General features: G+C 40.1%; 1 protein-coding gene across 2 annotated transcripts in view; it reads right to left on the bottom strand.

Moving 5' to 3' along the window:
* ANK2 (ankyrin 2) overlaps nt 1–17,211 on the bottom strand; it is a 375,969-nt gene that overhangs the window by 309,904 nt on the left and 48,854 nt on the right. The window contains exon 2 of one of the 2 annotated variants that reach the window (XM_064450601.1): nt 7,979–8,037. The exons of the other annotated variant lie outside the window; for it this stretch is intronic. Coding sequence (XP_064306671.1) covers nt 7,979–7,999 — 21 coding nt within the window. The 5' untranslated portion in view covers nt 8,000–8,037. The remainder of the gene's footprint in view (nt 1–7,978; nt 8,038–17,211) is intronic. 2 annotated transcript variants of the gene reach the window in all.

A 17,211-nucleotide genomic window follows, 5' to 3' on the forward strand; every position in this document is an offset into this window, starting at 1 on the left:
TAAATGTAAAGGAAGCACGGAATTCCAAAAAGCTACTGGTATCCAATTAATTTGTCAGAGCATTTGGAGAAAGTTTTGTTTCCCATTATTTATCAGCTTTTAACACAAAGGCTCATCCAAAACTGTCCATTTACAAGTATTTTAGAAAAACAGCAACATCTCCTAACACATATGAAAGAATATGCAAGCTGGGGGGGGAGGGGGCAAGGCAACCAACAATTATCTGAAACATTAAAACAAGACAACTATCTTTAAAAATAGCTCTGAAAAGTGGTCAGGCCTATGTTTTCATCTCTTCTGGCATAATAAGGAAATTGCAAAATCTGCATGAGAACAAGCAGTTTTCTCAACAGATGTTTATAAACAGAATGTAAGAAATTTGTCTGGCTGATAAGAACTACCCATTCCCTCACTGGAAAAACATAATGCCCTTTTGACTGCCACACTTGGAGTAACAGAATATAAATACGATTTTGGCAGAAAGGCTAAGAGAGTCTTAAAAAAAAATAAAGGCAGCCAACCTGTTGCTCTTTGCAGTCAATGCTTCACATGTCAAGTTTTACTTTATGTCTGGAAAGCGAGCCATGGCAAGTTTTGGGACCATATCAGACACTTCCTCAGGATTTATACTTTGGGCTCTTTTTTAAATAAAATAAAGTCCCTGTGGGAGATCTTAGCCTATCTGATGTGGCTTTTTCCTTGTGTTTTTCTGCCTAGGGAAGAAGAAAAAAACCAAATCAGAAGAGAACAAGCCACAGAAGGGCCATATACAATCTGCTTCTTAAAGCATCTCTTGCTTGAGACAGTCGCTGTTTCTGCACCCGTTTTCTTCCCAGCTGCTAAACTGAAAGCTATTTTCAAGCACGGCTACACAACGTCTTAAAACAGCTAATATTCATTCACAGTGCATCATTCAGCCCTTGGCCAACACATCCAGCTTCAACTCCTTCTGGTGGCAGTCTAGGTTCAAACCTAGTGCTGGACACTGGAATCATTCTGCGTGCCATATAGCCCATTAGCTTCCATTTCTGATGGAGCCGTCCCTCTTCAGCGGTATTTCGCTTAGCTGCTAATTGCCCCAGCATCCCAAAGCATTCCATGTAAAAATCAATAGCGAGAGTCAAATACTTTTAAGTCAGTCTTCATAGAGTCTCTGGAATTTCTCCCATTTTGCGGTCACAGAGCCCAGGAAGATCAAAAGAAAAATAGCCAGGACTTCTTCATGCTCATTTTGGTTAGAACAAAAATGCTTTTCCTTGCATTTTGTAACACAGGCCAGATCACGATGGATTAAATTAATCGTGAAGAAAATGAGCCTCTTGCATACATACCAAGAAACACAAGAACGCAAAAAGCAGTGCAAACTCACCATACACCATTTCTTTCTTGTTTTGAAGGAACAGTCTAAAGTCAAAGGGTAATTTATTCATTAAGCCCATTCAAACTTAACCCGTCCCCTGAAGCTGCCAACAAAAGTACCATTTAACATGAAATGTTATGCTGTCTTTTTCAGATGTAGATATCTGTTCCTTAGAACATTCAAACAGGCAGATAATAGTCACAAATTAAAATCATTGCATAGCTAAACAGAATTTTAAAATATGCATTTGTACCATTTTTAAACACAGCATGAAAATAAACACTAAGCTACAGCAATGCAACTGGAAGGCAAGGAGGCGTACAGCCACAAGTATGGCTTTTCACAGAAACACAAAATCAGAGAATGACAGAATCATAGAATCACAGAACAGTTTGGGGTGGAAGGGACTACCCAAAGATCATCTAGGCCAACACCCCTGCCCTGGGGGGTACATCATATTTTGTGATTGCACGTGCAAGTATTTCAGACAGAGACCTCGGATGATCCAATTTAATGTACACTAACAGACAAAGAATAAATACTGAAGTGCTGGATCCACTTTCTAAAGAGAAAAAGTTTCAAAAATAAAGATAAGGTGCGGGCATAAGATCCTTCTGTCAGTTCTAAAACTTCCCTTACTCACTGGAAAAATCTTAATACAGGCATACACATCCTCCACCTACAGCCTTTTTCACTAGTATGACAATGAAGTTATCTAGAGAAAAATACCACCACCAGAGCACGTGACACCTTCAAATAGCCAAGTACTCAGAGTCAGCTTGGATTAGAGGTCATCTCAGGCTCAGAAATATTTGGTAAGAGGATCAACTGTTCACTCTGTGGAATAATACATTTCCTTTCCTCAGATAACTTTTTTACCTCTATATCACCATTACTTGGCAAAATACCTGTCCTGGTAAGCAACCGAGTAGTGTAAAACCCAAGATCTTCATTACTTGTTGAAGTAAGGAGGAAAAGTAGCGTTGCATTTGTTACCAAGCACCTATAAATCAACCCCTCCAACATATATTAAAAAAAGGGTGGTAGAGTCCTGTTATAAATTACAGTTAATCAACACAATTCTCTAGGTGAAACCAGGCTGCAGAGCATGGCCGATTCTCAATTTTCCAAAGCAAAGTGCAGGACCCAATTCTGTGTTCATTTCAGTAAACCAAGTCTTTCCCAATGCTTTTAAGTTTAGTTATCAGGAGTAACCAGTGAGTCACTTTTATAACTAATTAGGCATTATGCAGCTCCTTCCCAAATCTTTTAAGTCAGGCAGATGAATGTCAGAAAACAAAATTACATCTTCCCTTTGCTCCAGTTCCAAAACTGATTCCTCTCCATAGATACTAGTTGGATTTAGCTGGCAGAATTACCCTCTTAGTGCCACAGATACAGAACCTAACAAGCATGGGTTTTTCCCCCCCAAAAATGGTACTGTGACGCCTGCAGTTACCGATACTGACTACTGTTGGGTTAACCAAACATTCTTTAGTAGTCTTTGCATTAAACAGACAAGTAAATTGCCAAACACCTCAATACTTTAGTGATTCTTACAAGTGCCAAATCACTCTTTAAAAATTTACCAGCCTGAATAGTATACTGCCAAGCTACAGCATTTGCTAGATGTTTCCAAAAAACTAAAACGAGACAGCAAACACAGCTGTAACTTGTGTCTTTAGGAATCCAGGACAGATCCTTCGGCAGATAAATTCCACTGACAGGAACTTTGCACCACGACTGACCCATCAAATCTACATCCACACGTCAGAACAAACTGCATGGAGGGTTGTCCTTCCCTGCTACGTCTGCCCTGCTCAGATTTTAGTACAATATTTTCCAGTGGATAAAGATATTATAATATTAGTGTGGAGTAGAAATCATATAGACTGAATAAGCTTAGCAGGTAGAAATTGCACGCTATCATGTATAGTGCATTAGTTAATAAATTAATATGTAAAAAAATATATCATTTTAATGGAGAAATAGTACATGATGTCTTTTATATTTATCTTGCAAGTCATCCAGCAGGGAATCTCCTGCTGCCTCGCTGTGGATCTGGAAGAAGTTAAAACCAATGAAAAGTAAATGCCGTTGAGGAATTTACTCACTCTCCAGTGTCACTGCTCAGCTCTAGGAACATTATTTGCAAATGCACACAGTTGTAGTACAGCACTCTTCAAGGGATTTATAAAGAAAAAAATATTTACATATATATATATATAAACTCGTTTGGAAAATGATACAGCTTTTTTTCTACTCCTATTTTTCCTGCTCACCAGAACAAATGCTCCCCCTGTCCCCAACTAGAACCCAATTTTCAACACAGTACACTGCCATTTGCTTCACTTTGAAGTCAGAGAGGAGATTACAAATCCTCCTTAGCATGTCGAGCTCTGTATTTGCCTGCAGAGTAGACAGAAAGCCACTCCAGTGAGATCCGCTGTCCTGTTGACCACTTTTACAGTTGGATATATTTTCACAGTCCCACAGTAGTCCCTTTACATTTCAGTTGATCCCTGCTTTTTCCAAATATATGGTACTAGAAATAAAATGTATTATACTCCAAGAAGTCTGGAAAACAGCTTCTTATGCCCCAGAATAATAGAAATCCAGTGTACCTCTGTTCTTTGTTTGGAACATGTATCAGATATGAAACTGCATCACTTGGAAAGGATAACTATTTCGAGATGACTGCAAAGAGATCCTTTCAGCATATCTAAATCAGAAGACACAGTAAATGTCTCCCAGTTCGGAGATCTGACAGATTCTACCATTCTGTTTCTGTTCACAGGGGCTCCATCAGGATGATCGTTAAGAGATTCCAGGCAGATTCTCATGCAAAGATGGATGTTGAACACCCCACCAGTTGACTCCGCCTTCCAAAAAAAAAATGACTGCATCTCTCAGCATTTTATCAGGTGCTGTAGCAATTGCCCCAGTTCAGGATCACCAAACAGAAAAAACATGGCTGTTAACACCAGAGCCAGGGACAAGAAAGGCAAGGAAGGGCGATGCCTGTTCTGCTGCCTGGCTCTGTGGAAAGCTGGGGGAGTGCCATAAAGCCAGAAACTTATATTCTTCAAACTTTTGATAAAAGACAATACAGAGCAACATTTCCCTGCTGCACACACAACGCTGGCCACCTTGTTACCCACCACCGGCAAGTAAACACGTTTTGTTCTGGAAAAATGTTTTTTATATATATACACACACAGAGAGAGGTCTGATTGCTGAGTCTTTAGTGTCTTAAAAAAAGATGAAAAGACCTACCTCCCATTTCAGGTAGTGCAAAGCCTCAGTTGAGCACTGGAGAAATCCATGTGAAGACAGTTCATATTTCCGTTGGTACCTCTACAATCACACAGGCTAGGAACTTCTGTTTTTAGAAGGCAAAGCAAACTTACCAGAGAGCAGTGACACTCTGAAATCCTAGAGAATTTTGACCTACTTCTGAGAATCCCTGACCTTGGCGCGCTGTTCGGCATTTACCTGAATGAACTGTACCATCTCAGTAAAGTGTTTAAATCCTGTATTGAGAGCTCAAACTTATGCACATGCTCAACAGACAAATATATAACATAACAAAGGAAAAAATGGGGAAGAAGTGTATCTATACTTCAAGGACCAATACGGCAGGGTGGCTCGAGATGGTGATGATGCAGCTCATAGAACAATGCCTGGTTTACTGAGGTGACCTCTGAACACTTTCAAAGGAATAATATAAATTGGATTATTATTCCTATAAAAATTAAAGGAATTTCTTATTCCTCAGCAGAAGAGTCTCTGCTGGCTTCTGATAGAAAGTACATAGTTACAATGAAGGAATAATAATGCACTGCAGATGGTCATTAAGAGAGACAGGGCACCACATGTTTCCAAGAGGAAACTTCTAGTTACGTTTCAGAGACCTGATAACATGTCAAATGTAATAAACTTAATTGCCTGAAACAAATCACTGATTTAATTTTTATATTATTATATCTGTTTCCCCACAACGTATCCTAATGTAGCCCATGAGACATAAATCTATATGAGAGAAACTTGCATTAGTTTTACACTTACCAAAAACATGAGCTATTCAGCTAGCGCTGCATCAGATCTCATCTTTTTGCTTGGTATATAAAACTAGTGCACAAGTAATTAATGCTGATTTTCACATAGATTTTATCAGTTCCAAATAACTGCTTAAGAAAGATCCCAGAAACACATAAGTTGTGCTCTGCTTAATTCTCCATGCAGCTGTCTCTCTCATAGTATATGAGTCCTAAGCTCATACCATGGACTAAAGCGGACCCACTCCCTGAAGTGGGATGCGTTTCAGCCTACTGAAAGGATCAGCTTGGAAGAGGAAACCCTAGCTCTTCAAAGCTTGAAACCAGCTTTAAGCAATGGTTTATCAGTCCTGCGCTCAGGCCTCCACATCAGCATCCACACGCTAGGGAAGGTCAATGTCAAGAATAAGTGAACAATCTGAGGTGCTCCAAACTCCAGTTTCAGACAGCAACAGCTACACTGCAGGCTCCATCCATCATTCCCAAGTTACCGCAAGTTTTGCCTATGATTCATAGCTGGATATTTTCTTAATGTTTAGCTGCTCAATTGAAAAATAAAAAAGTCTAAAGCACCCACAATTAGCAGCATTTTGTTTTAATGCTAGCCAAATGATTTCTCTTTTAAAAGGCTAAAACGATGCTGTGGCATTCTCTGGGGACTTAGAAGAACTTTTAGTTCCCACAAAGGCATTTATTCACCGACAATCAGCAGGACTCTGCCATCACTATCTTCTACACATTGATATGCCCGTGCTTCTGTTCAGAAGGACCACTGAGCTAGGAGAACTACAGCCCGCTTCAGGAGAGAGGAAAGTTCATTTGTTTTCTTGCTTTGCCACAACACATTTATACCCCATCTTTCAACAGGCTTCTTTCTTAAAACGCAAATGAGAATAATCCAGTGCAATCAAAGTTTTAGTTGGATGGGGTTTTTGAGCTGAAATATTCCCAAACTCCAGTTCGCTAAATCAGCTCCGGGTGAGGCTTTGTTTCTCCATGACATTTCTATGTCAGTAAAATCCCAGTGAAGAGAAAAGAAAATCAGGAAGGACAGCAGAAAAAGATTATAAAGATGTTACATGCAGCCAACAGTAGAAAGTCTATAAAAGGCAAAACCAGTCAGAGTTTTCCAGCTGAAAATCTTGTCAGAGAATAGTTAATTTTTGTGTCAAATATAGTTTGGGGTTTTTAACTCAAAACCTAGGGAAGGAGAACAGCCAAAAAGCCAGTGGTCTCCATAATCTTTTCAAAAGTAGGACATTGAGTTAAACCTCAGTTCTGCCTTACTGAAGTCAGGAATCGAGTCTATCTTCCATATCCCAGACTTTCTTCCTCTTTCCACTCCTCTGACAAAAATATTAGGAAGTGTAACTTTCATTCTAATGGAAATAATTAGGAAACACTGACTTTTTATAAGACAGAACTCTTTTTCTTTAACCAGCCTTTCTCAAGATTCTTCCAAATAACTTTGCATTACCACCCCTAAGAGCTATTAGCTGGAATCTCCCTCATCAACCTACACTTTTCTGACAGATTTCACAGACTACCACATTTGACAACAAACATTCTACAAAATTATAATCGATTATCAGTGATTAAAAAAAAAATCAGTAGGACAACTACTGCAAACAAAATACATCAGGGTGTGCTTTGAAGCTTACACGTGGGTGTCATCAGCAGAAGCTCAAGAATTTTGTTAGCAGCAAATTTACAGACACCCAACGCATGGTGAGTCCTTACATACCTCCATAACCATCTGGCTGGCAAGGAAGTGGCTGTTTAGAGATCAGATACCAGTTTAGCTTTCTCAAAATTACCTAGTGATATCATCTCTTAGAAATCAGATGTGACACATCGATCAACTTTATGATCAGCACCTAAAACAGACTTTCCAGTGACCAACGGCAAAATTAGCAATACCTCATCTGACCTCAGACAAAGTCTCTGGGGCAGAAAGATTTCAAGCATGATACTTACATATTCCATTCATCATATTATTATTCCCACTTCTTTTTTAGTGAGTAGTAAATAAAATCATTTTAGCCAACTCGCCAAAACCAGGTTGTTTTGTCTTCTCTGCAATGACACAGTGAGGACCTCCTGCCAGTCTAGACGACATTCGATAGTGAAGAAGGATTAAACCCCCGTATAGGGTCAGTAAGCAGAGCTTAAGAAAACTCCCTGCCCACAGCCTCGTCTCACCACTGAAGTGTGCGTCTTACCTCGAAATAACCTGCGACCTGCTAGTGAAGCCCCACAAATGTGTGTCCAAAAGCATCACTGTGAACCAGAGCAGCAGAAAGACTAACGCAGGTTGGCATTTGGTTGATTAGCATGGATTACATCAATAATGAGTGAAGAGACTAGTATCCAGTTTCCCATTAGATACTGATATCACTTAAGGAGAGCACTAGCACCAAACATGAGCTTGTCAATTTTTACTTCTTTCAATCATTCAAAGAACAAAGGAAGATATTTTTTTTTAAACAAGGCAAATATTCATTAAATATGTACTCAAATTCATTATTTGTGCATCCCTCTTTAATCTAAAGTGAAATACCTTTTGCAACATGCTGGCCATTTAAATGTCAATTCTTCATGTCCCCTTCAGTTACTTACCTATAAAAAAAAAAGGAAAAAGGAAAAATACATTAATTTTCTATGTTCTCAAATATATCACAAATACATACCTTGCTCTCCACGGCTCCCCTGTAAGTTTTCAGTAGTTATAAATTAGGTAAGAGTATTACGAAAATGGGGTTTGGCTATATTATTAGTTTAGATGACATGTTTCCACTTCTGATTCAGCTAAGCATTCAGTAATTGAATTCAAGAATTTTTTTATTATTATTATTATTGCATTTTTCCTCCCCAGAAAATGATTTCTAAATAAAAGCTACTTGATGCCCTCAACATGATTTCTACATTCTATGTATTTACTCTGGAAAAAAGTCATAATTGCAGTCAGCGTAATGGAGCTATAAACATTCAGCAGAAACACCCCAATGTGGTCTTCAGTACAGAAATTTATACAGACATTTGTGCAATTCCTTAACAGCTACTGGCCAAAAAAAACCTTGCGTTTTGAGCAGACAGAGCACAGGACAGCAAAGAGACTCCAGCAGACAGACTAGCTCTAGGATTGGTGGGAAAGCTGTACCTAGGATCCATATTTTAACCACTGAGTTTCTTTTCAGTTCTGTCATTAGCCTCTCGTGGCTTTGGAGATTAAACAATAGCGTACGACAGTAGGTACCACCACCTGAGGAGCTAGTTACTAATGGTAAAGTAGAAAAAAGAAGCTTGCTGTCAACAATGCTTGCTTCTTCATTCATTCAATTCTCAATTATTTCATCCTCCTTATTAGCCCTTCTTTCTCCTCCCGAGTCATCAAACCCATTTCAGAAGTCGGTGCTCTTTTCTTGCTTTTCCTACTCTTCGTTTTAGAAAAGAACGGTTGTATTCAAGGCTTTTCCCTTCTGAACTTCAAATTCTTAACAATAACCCTATCAATATCCAGAAATAGCCAACATTTGTAATCCTTGAGTGATTAAGTTGATGTTATCACAAGGGATTGGAACTGTACTTCAGAGGTTTGTCCAAACAATCAAATAAACAAACCCATTCTGCAGCGCTGCCTTTCTCCACACTGTGTAGAAACAGCTTTGGTTACTTACAACATTAACTACTGTCCTAAAGCACTAGTAGAAGTGACTGCAAATTAAAGCACAACTTCTGTGACAGAACAGACAGCTTTCAAAAGCCTTGGCAACACTAGCAAGCAATAAACAAAAGCAGCGACAAAGACAGACTGACCAGTGCCCATCATCTGCCAAGCTAGAGTCCCGCTAGGCTCTGCCTCCACCAAGTCAAAAGGGTGAGTTGGTGTGCAAGCTCATAAACCTGGGTTTGGTACGAGGGAGCTTGAATTTCTTCATTTTAGGCTTGTGCTTCCTTGCTTTATGAAGATCGTGTCTTTTAGGCTTTTCGCTTAAGGGAAAAGGACTAAAAATGCATCTGAAAAACCAAAACCCAAAACAGTCAGGTAGGCATATATTCCTGGGAGGAAGAGCTGTAATGGTTTTATCAGTTGTTCGGTGGAATCCCAGCAAAGCAGAGACTGCTGGCACCGCTAAATTCAAGTTTCCTCTGGAAGACACTGGAGCAACAGTACATATAAGCCCCCAGAAGCAGTAACAGAACTACACCCGCCAGTCAGGAACAGCCAGAGCAGCATATGCACAAGCTCACAGCTCTCTTCCATGGAAACATGGTTGTCTGTGTCATTATACACTGCATCCGTTTTCAACATAACCTTTCCAAACTAGCCCTGAAAAACAGGCAGGCATGAGTTCAGAACTTCCTAGAGGTCCCACCCAGAAACCCTTGCCCAGAGGCCGAGCACCTGGATGGGAAAAACCTCCGGCGCAGCCTGGACCTGGCCCACAGGCGCCCAGCACAACGACAGCAGCAGAAGCATCTTTCCTCAGATCTTGGTGACAGTACATGTTCTTCTCCAAAACAAGGAGGACTGGGCAACGGCCACAGGTGTCAACTGCTGAAAACCTCAAATGAATCTCAACTCGTATTTCTCCCATCCACACATCATCCAGCACTCTTCTATGATTAAATAACATCTATTACTTCTTTTCTATACTCAAACTGAAAATAATTTTTAAATTTCACGATACATCCTATAAAAGGTATTGTCTTAGACGATACTTCTAGCCTAGACTTACATCCTTAAGCAGCCCAAAATATATCCTTGAGGACTGATTCTGAAAAGAAAAATATTTCATATTGCATCCAAACCACCTACTTTTGCCATATGCTGGCTTTTCAAATGTTTTCTTAACCAATATCGCAAGTTGAAAATGCTAAGAAACATAGCTGAAACCCATAACAACTAAATAGCTTTCATATTTGATCAAAACCTCATCTGAATTTCTTTAAATCGTAACCCCGTACTTTAGAGCATTATGCTCGCCCAAGCTTTCTGAAAAATTTCAGATGGAAATTTCACTTTTTCACATAATGTGCTCACACTGAACAGAGTGTACAGGCTCAACATTAACTCTGCCTGTACTCAACTAACTTTATTTTAGACTGAATTTTAAATCACTGCCAAATTCAGACATCTACTGCACCAGTTCTGCTGCTTCCACCTCCTGTCAGCCTACTCTGTGATGCCTCTGAATGAACAGGGTTTTTTTTCCTGGCAGAATTCATGTTATCATCCCTTTCAAAGAAGAAAATTTTGATCCTCTAGCCCATATGCATGCACATGTTTAGTCTTTTTCAAGAGAACTGTAACTGCCAGCAACAGTTCATACTTCTCCAGGGTATAAGCCCATTTCAGAATTTATAACATTACTGTGCTTAACTACAAGCTGTACTCAGCTGGGTTTAAAATGTACTACTATAGACTTTTGAAATGACAGCTCAATGTATGCTTGTCATCTGACTAGAACTGTCTGATGCAATATGCCAGTTTTTAGGTTTGGTTCATTTTTTCCCCCTCTTTTCCCCTGTAAGAGGGAGCACAATTCTGAAGGTTAGCAGAAAACGAAATTAATCTTATTTATCACAGGCACCATCATCGCGAACAACCCTAGAAAAACTAGCAACGATTGCCCACATACCCATTCCACAGGTAATTCTGAGTGATAACGAAAACCAGAATGACTTCCTTGCAGTGCCTTCTTGGCAGCTTAAAAAGTTGGGAGGGCCCCCCACAAAAAGTACTGTTCAAGTACTACAGCTAAAAGCTTATTTCTGCGGAAAAAATATCTTTGCCCTTTGCCATTTGGCAAGTGTTACACTGGTTCAGTTGCCTGGGGCTTATACCAGAGGAGTTGAAATCAAGACAAGCGCCCCTTGTTGTGCATTAAGAGTTATCATTGAGAATGCACATAGTTCTGATGTCCTTTCTCCATTCTAGCTGCAGATCACAAGCATTCCACTCAAATGAGGTGTACGTTTCTCTTTTATCAGTGAAAAGTAGTTACTTGGGCAAACAGTGATCAGACAGACTCCAAACGAGGTGAATCATACGCAGATAATGAATCCCACACCATTTTTTTCATGTCATGTCCTTCGTTTTGCACCTCCGCAACCCAAGGCATCTAAGACTGTATTGATTCAGGAACTGTTTAAGTGCAGATACAGGACATAAGCTGTTAGACGTCAGTCAGCGACTCCAACGCTTCCCTCGGGGAACACCAAGCCACAGTCAAGCTGAAGGCACACTTGCTTGTGGGCAGGTGTTGCTCACTGCTCATCAAAGCAAATCAAAGCAAAAATTCTTTGGCCCTGGGTAGCATTCTGCATCTAAACCAGCCAAACATAGATTTCATACTTCAACTGGGCTGTAGGCTCAAGGCTGGGGACACTACGTGGAAGATCCTGCTCCAAATAGGGTAGAACAAGCATTTGAGCTTTATGATGCCAACACACCGTGCAAAAACCCTCCTGGTCACCGAGCTCTCAGTTACTCTGGCCAAGCATCTCAGTTTCTTCTGTGGAGCTGCTTCACCTAGTATAGTTAAATATTTATTGGGTTGGAGAAAGAGGATGCGTAATGAGTATCATAGAGCAGTGAAGAAATCAGAGTCATTGACGAGCCATTAAAAACTATATTACTACTTCCTTCGGCATTTAAAGTTAATCTAGGAGTGCTGGTAAAAGATGTTAAAATGAGTAATCCGCAAGTTAGGCTCCACTGTTTGTACAAAGAGCCACTTGTATCTTTTCACATTGCCTCCTCCCCCTTTCTCCATAGCATACAGTGTATTACAAGCCACAGGACTGTCAAAATGCTACCGTATACAATAAGCATGGCTTTCTTCTTCTCCAATATTAATTTAAGAGAAATACGATATCTGATGTAGGAAAAGAAATAATGACCACATTAGGAGCAGGTGTCATAATACCGCCTTTATCCATGAGCCTCTAAGCCTCACCTTCCTCCAATTTTAGAGGAGGATAAAGATGCAATAGTAATTATAAATCAGGGAGGAAATCAGTATTACAGCTTAAACACTGACCTTCTTGTGAAATAGGATTACTGCTAATGGATGAAGCTGTCCCTTGTCTGTCTAACCATTAGAAGTGAGCCTCCAAAAACTCTGACCGGAATTGTATTAACTAGCAATTACAGACATAAATAGCTATCAGACTGAAATCATGTTTTTCCTACTACTGCAGAGCACTTGAAATGAAAATAGTTTTGTACAAATCTGTATGCTGCCATCTGCTCTGCGAAACAGTGACAAGTCTCCTTCCCTCAGGATCTGTGTCCACCAAATTAGATTAAGCAGCAGCTGCTTTACCTTCAAAGTACTCATTCCAAGAGTCAGCAGTGGCTGGTAAAGTGCTACTGTCATAGAGCCATACCCCCATTAACTGCTTTGCCTCATCCCGTGGCCAACACACAGTCGTGTTTTTTGGTTTCCATGCCCATTCTCATCAGGCCAGGTTCTTGCATCTGCTTAGAGTACCTTATGCAAGAAGCAAACACTGTGGTTTTGTTCGGTTTTTTAATTAGAAAGTGATTAAAACACACATTCTTCCAACCTAGTAACTTTTATCCTTCACTGTAACATATCTTGTGTTTACTAAGCTTATTTTGACCTAATCCTTTAAGATATTCAGTGTTATTTTTTGCGCTCTCTTTTCTGCGAGGATTTATCCATCTTCTCTTTTCTTCCTCAATACCTTTACTTGTTTATCCTGATACCTGCAACTCACTGAGGAGCAGCCAGAGAAAAGCGACATTAAATCAAATTTCACATTCCTCCAGTACCAAACATACCACACTTATCACAACCGTGACGCTCACCTCAGCATTCCTATGTGGAAAGGGAGTAAAAGCAAGAAAATCCTTACCACCATTAATTGTCTGAATAATTTTCTTTCTGCTGTATAAAGGAGGTAAAATTTGTTTTACCTTGGAAAACAAAGCTCTGAAGCTCTGTCTGGGTGCTTGAAAGAGAGAGAAAAATAACAACTGTGTTCTCCATAGGTTTTTGATTTGTTTCCCTGCCCCCAGACTCACAGAAGATTTTCCATGTAAATAAAACATCTACGTGCAGGTTCCTAAATCATTTTGGATATAGTCTCTGACTACCAGGTATCACCTGGAGCACCTGCATCTCTCTAGGTACGTGTCTATAAGCAGGGTGTCTCTGGTTAAACCTTTAACTGTCTGCATATGGCCACTGGACAGATAAGAAGGGGAAGCAGGCAATCGGCCTAGCAGCATCTTCCTGCTCCTGGAGATATGGGTGTCTAAGCAAAAAGAAAACAGGCTGGCGGCATGCAGGCAAGAGAGTGAAGGTGGCACAGGAGAAACTTTATGGAGGTGGGATGCATAAGAACAGAGGTCAAGGAAACCCAAGAATGAAATGTTCTGAGGAACAGAAGTTAAGGATGTGCAAGCAATCACTACATGAGCTAACATATTTATTAGCACACTAATATGTGTAATTCCTTTACACATATTTCTCTCCAAAGCCGCACAGAAAGCTAATAATCAACACAGGCTTCCTGTGAATAGAATGCAGGTGCCAGGGAGAGAGAAGGCCAGCAAGGTGTGGGAGAGGCCACGAAGAGCATTGCAGAGGGCTCAGGACTTTACATCACAGGTATTTACTGCACTCAGATGTCACCATCCTGTCCGCACCAGCTCAGTTGGTCTCACTCCTGCCCTCTCCATGCAGGAAAGGCACCAAAGAGCATATAGCAAACCAGAAATTGAAGCCTCAAATCTTCTGGTCTTTATTTGGAGTTTTAAGATTTTGAGTAAACACAAGCCCTGGGGGAAAACAAAATTACGAGAAAATTAATTATTCTGTGGAGAAAGGGTTTTTTCCCCCTCCTGTACAACAGGAGCAATCCTAGTACACTGGCTTTAGAAAGATGGTACAGCTTCACACAAACTCTTACTTCATGGAGTAAAAATCTATACTACTGCTTTAATTTTGACTCACTCCAAAGAGCCATTACACAAAGCAAGCTGCAAGCCAGAACAACAGCCTACCAGAAGACAGAGTAATCTTAATTGATATATTGCATTCTGATACTAAATGGATGATCCTTGGTGGACTCCTTGCGTGAGGGACTTTTCTTATAGGTATCAGATACAAAGGAGTAGGGGGGTACACTAGCTGTCAGAGCCTTTGCTTCATATTTTCTAAACAAAAACATAGCTAGTGAGATTTTACTTAGCGTTTCTCAGTTCTTCACCCACTCACAGTGGTTAAAATCCACACCTGGTTACCATTTCTAACATATAAAGTTCAATATTAAACCCTATGGTGTAGTAAACACTGAAAACAAATCTTTATTTGTATCCTTGAGACCATTATGCACTGCCTAAAATGTTAGAAGTGATGCACTAAAAGAAAATTACCTATTTTTCTGCTTATGCACTTCCAAACCAACTGCCTCTGCATCCTCCTCTTCAAGAGCTCTACAGCCAGCTTCTTTTTTTTCTGTAGCAAACAGTTTCGGCACCCTGGCAGGGTACCGAGTCACCGGGGTCACGGAGAAGGAGAACAAACACTGCTTTGTGCAGGTTCCTTGGAAGACAGCGAGAGCTCGGCTCACGGATACAATACCGTCAGGGACAGCGGCAGTTGCACAATATGCCCCAATATTAAGAGCACCGAAAGTATGAACTCCTCCGCTCTGACACAGGCTTTCAAAGTCCAAAGCTCTTCTCAATATTTTCAGATAAAAGAAAAAATCCTCAAAAAAACCCCAAGCTCTTCTGTCTTAACTGGTGCTTTAAAATGACAGAGCCCAATTCTGCAAACTCTTTGAAGCCATCGGTACTATTTATAAGAATAGCAACTTCATCAAAAGAGTAATTTACTCTCTCTTCCTCCTAACCCGAAGCATCAACAAAGATACTTTAATAGGTTATGAATGGTTTGAATCCACCATGTACTTATAGCCATCTACCTTAGAGAACAACTAAGTTTTGTATTAACAGCAAATTAATGGTCTTGCCAATTCCAGTTAAATCTTGAGGGTGGGGTGGCAACCCAATATACTTATATATTCACTACATATAAAAAGCTATAATGTAGTATTTTGTATTTGGTTTCATTTATTGTGATTACATCAACCTTAAAAGCACTAAAGTGCAAGAATCTAATATCTGGATCCAAGGTACCTACTGAAGTAAATCGAGGCATTAGTAGGAAAGCAATCTATTTAACCCTTTCGGGAAAGGGAGATGGAATATTTCTGCCCCTCCAGCATGAAAAACAACAAGCAAAAGAGAAGAGCTCATGACACGGTTCTTTCCAGAGCAGCTCTCTGAATTCTCCTGCCATGCCACCTTTTTGCAACTGATATATAAAAAACACATTTCAAATTTCTGCTCCACACAGAGAACAGTACTTAATTAATTCCAATTGTGCTTAATGAAAGCTATACATTCAGCAAAGGGGATTTCATGGGAAAAATTAAAACGCATTTACTAAGTGCTACACTGATGTCAACCATTATGAAATGTCTGTTTTAATACTACTATTATTTTGACACAAGTAGATGCAGCACAGTTGCAAGGTGCAGCTCACCTCAGCTTAAGCCTTTTGCTACTGAAGGGATAGTACCCGTTGACCGTGTCCAAACTGGCTGACCATCTCGTGCTTGCTACCAAGTACCTCTGAAACATCTCACCTCCAGAGTTCTTACTTCTCCCGCCCCAGGACAAATTATTTCACAGGTCTCAAGGAGACCTGGGCAAGATATCCTCATGTCACCTCCAGCGTCAGGGGTTTTTTGTTTGTTTGGGGTTTCTTCTAATGCACCAGGCAAGACTTGCTATAGTTGATGCTATTTTGACAAGCATTGCACCAGAAGCTTTATTTAAGGACCAACATATCATCGCACCCAACACAGACACAACACCTCTGCTCCTAAAGGTTGGAATCCAGGACTGATTCTAGACTGGAACAGGACAGCCAAGTACAGGGAAACGAGAAGGCACTGTGACATCATAACAAATGGACAGGGCTCAACACGTGATATCATAAAACGTAACTTACTGAAAAGCATGCTTTATAGAAACCATGGTAAAACACCATCAGAACAACTCTGGCCAAAACAAAAATGGCTTTGCATATATCTGCATACAAGGAAAGCAGAAGCCAAACACCTGTAAGCTTCTGTTTGAAAGGCACTGAATATTGTAACTTCATATTATGATCTGTTTAGAGAGAAAAGTCAACAGGTTGTTAGTAAATGGAGGGTGTTGGTTTGAAGTGGGCAGGGGGAAAAAATGGAGCCAGTAGATGTTAAAACAAAAGAGTGAAGCTAGTTTCATGGTAACACTTTACTTTCATGCTACACCAAAAGACTAGTTTTGGCAAAGACAACCATTGCATTCATTACCATGATAAAACTTGAACAAGAGCTATAAGGATGATTGAGAAATGCACATTCCAAAAATGCCATGCAAGAGAAGTCCAGAAGACTCGTGCAGCTGGGTTAAACCCATCTAAGTCCAGACTGACACTAAAAGAGGCGTACCTACAGAGACACACCAACACCCCCAACACAAGATGTGCTTAAGCTACAGGTACAAACCCCAGGCATAGCTGAGTTATTACAGGGGGAAGGAAAAAAAAAAAAAGGAAAAGATCAGAAGTGAAGGCATTAAAGCAGAAAGGAAGAAGTGAAAGCTCTGCTGTAGCCATGTCAATAAAAAAATTCCAATATAGACAAGGTGTCTAGAAGTGGCTAGGACATACTTCGGTTTGGACTAGAGACCCAATATTT

The sequence above is a fragment of the Phalacrocorax carbo genome, chromosome 4, assembly GCF_963921805.1.
Source record: "Phalacrocorax carbo chromosome 4, bPhaCar2.1, whole genome shotgun sequence".
In the NCBI taxonomy this organism is placed as follows: Eukaryota; Metazoa; Chordata; class Aves; order Suliformes; family Phalacrocoracidae; genus Phalacrocorax; species Phalacrocorax carbo.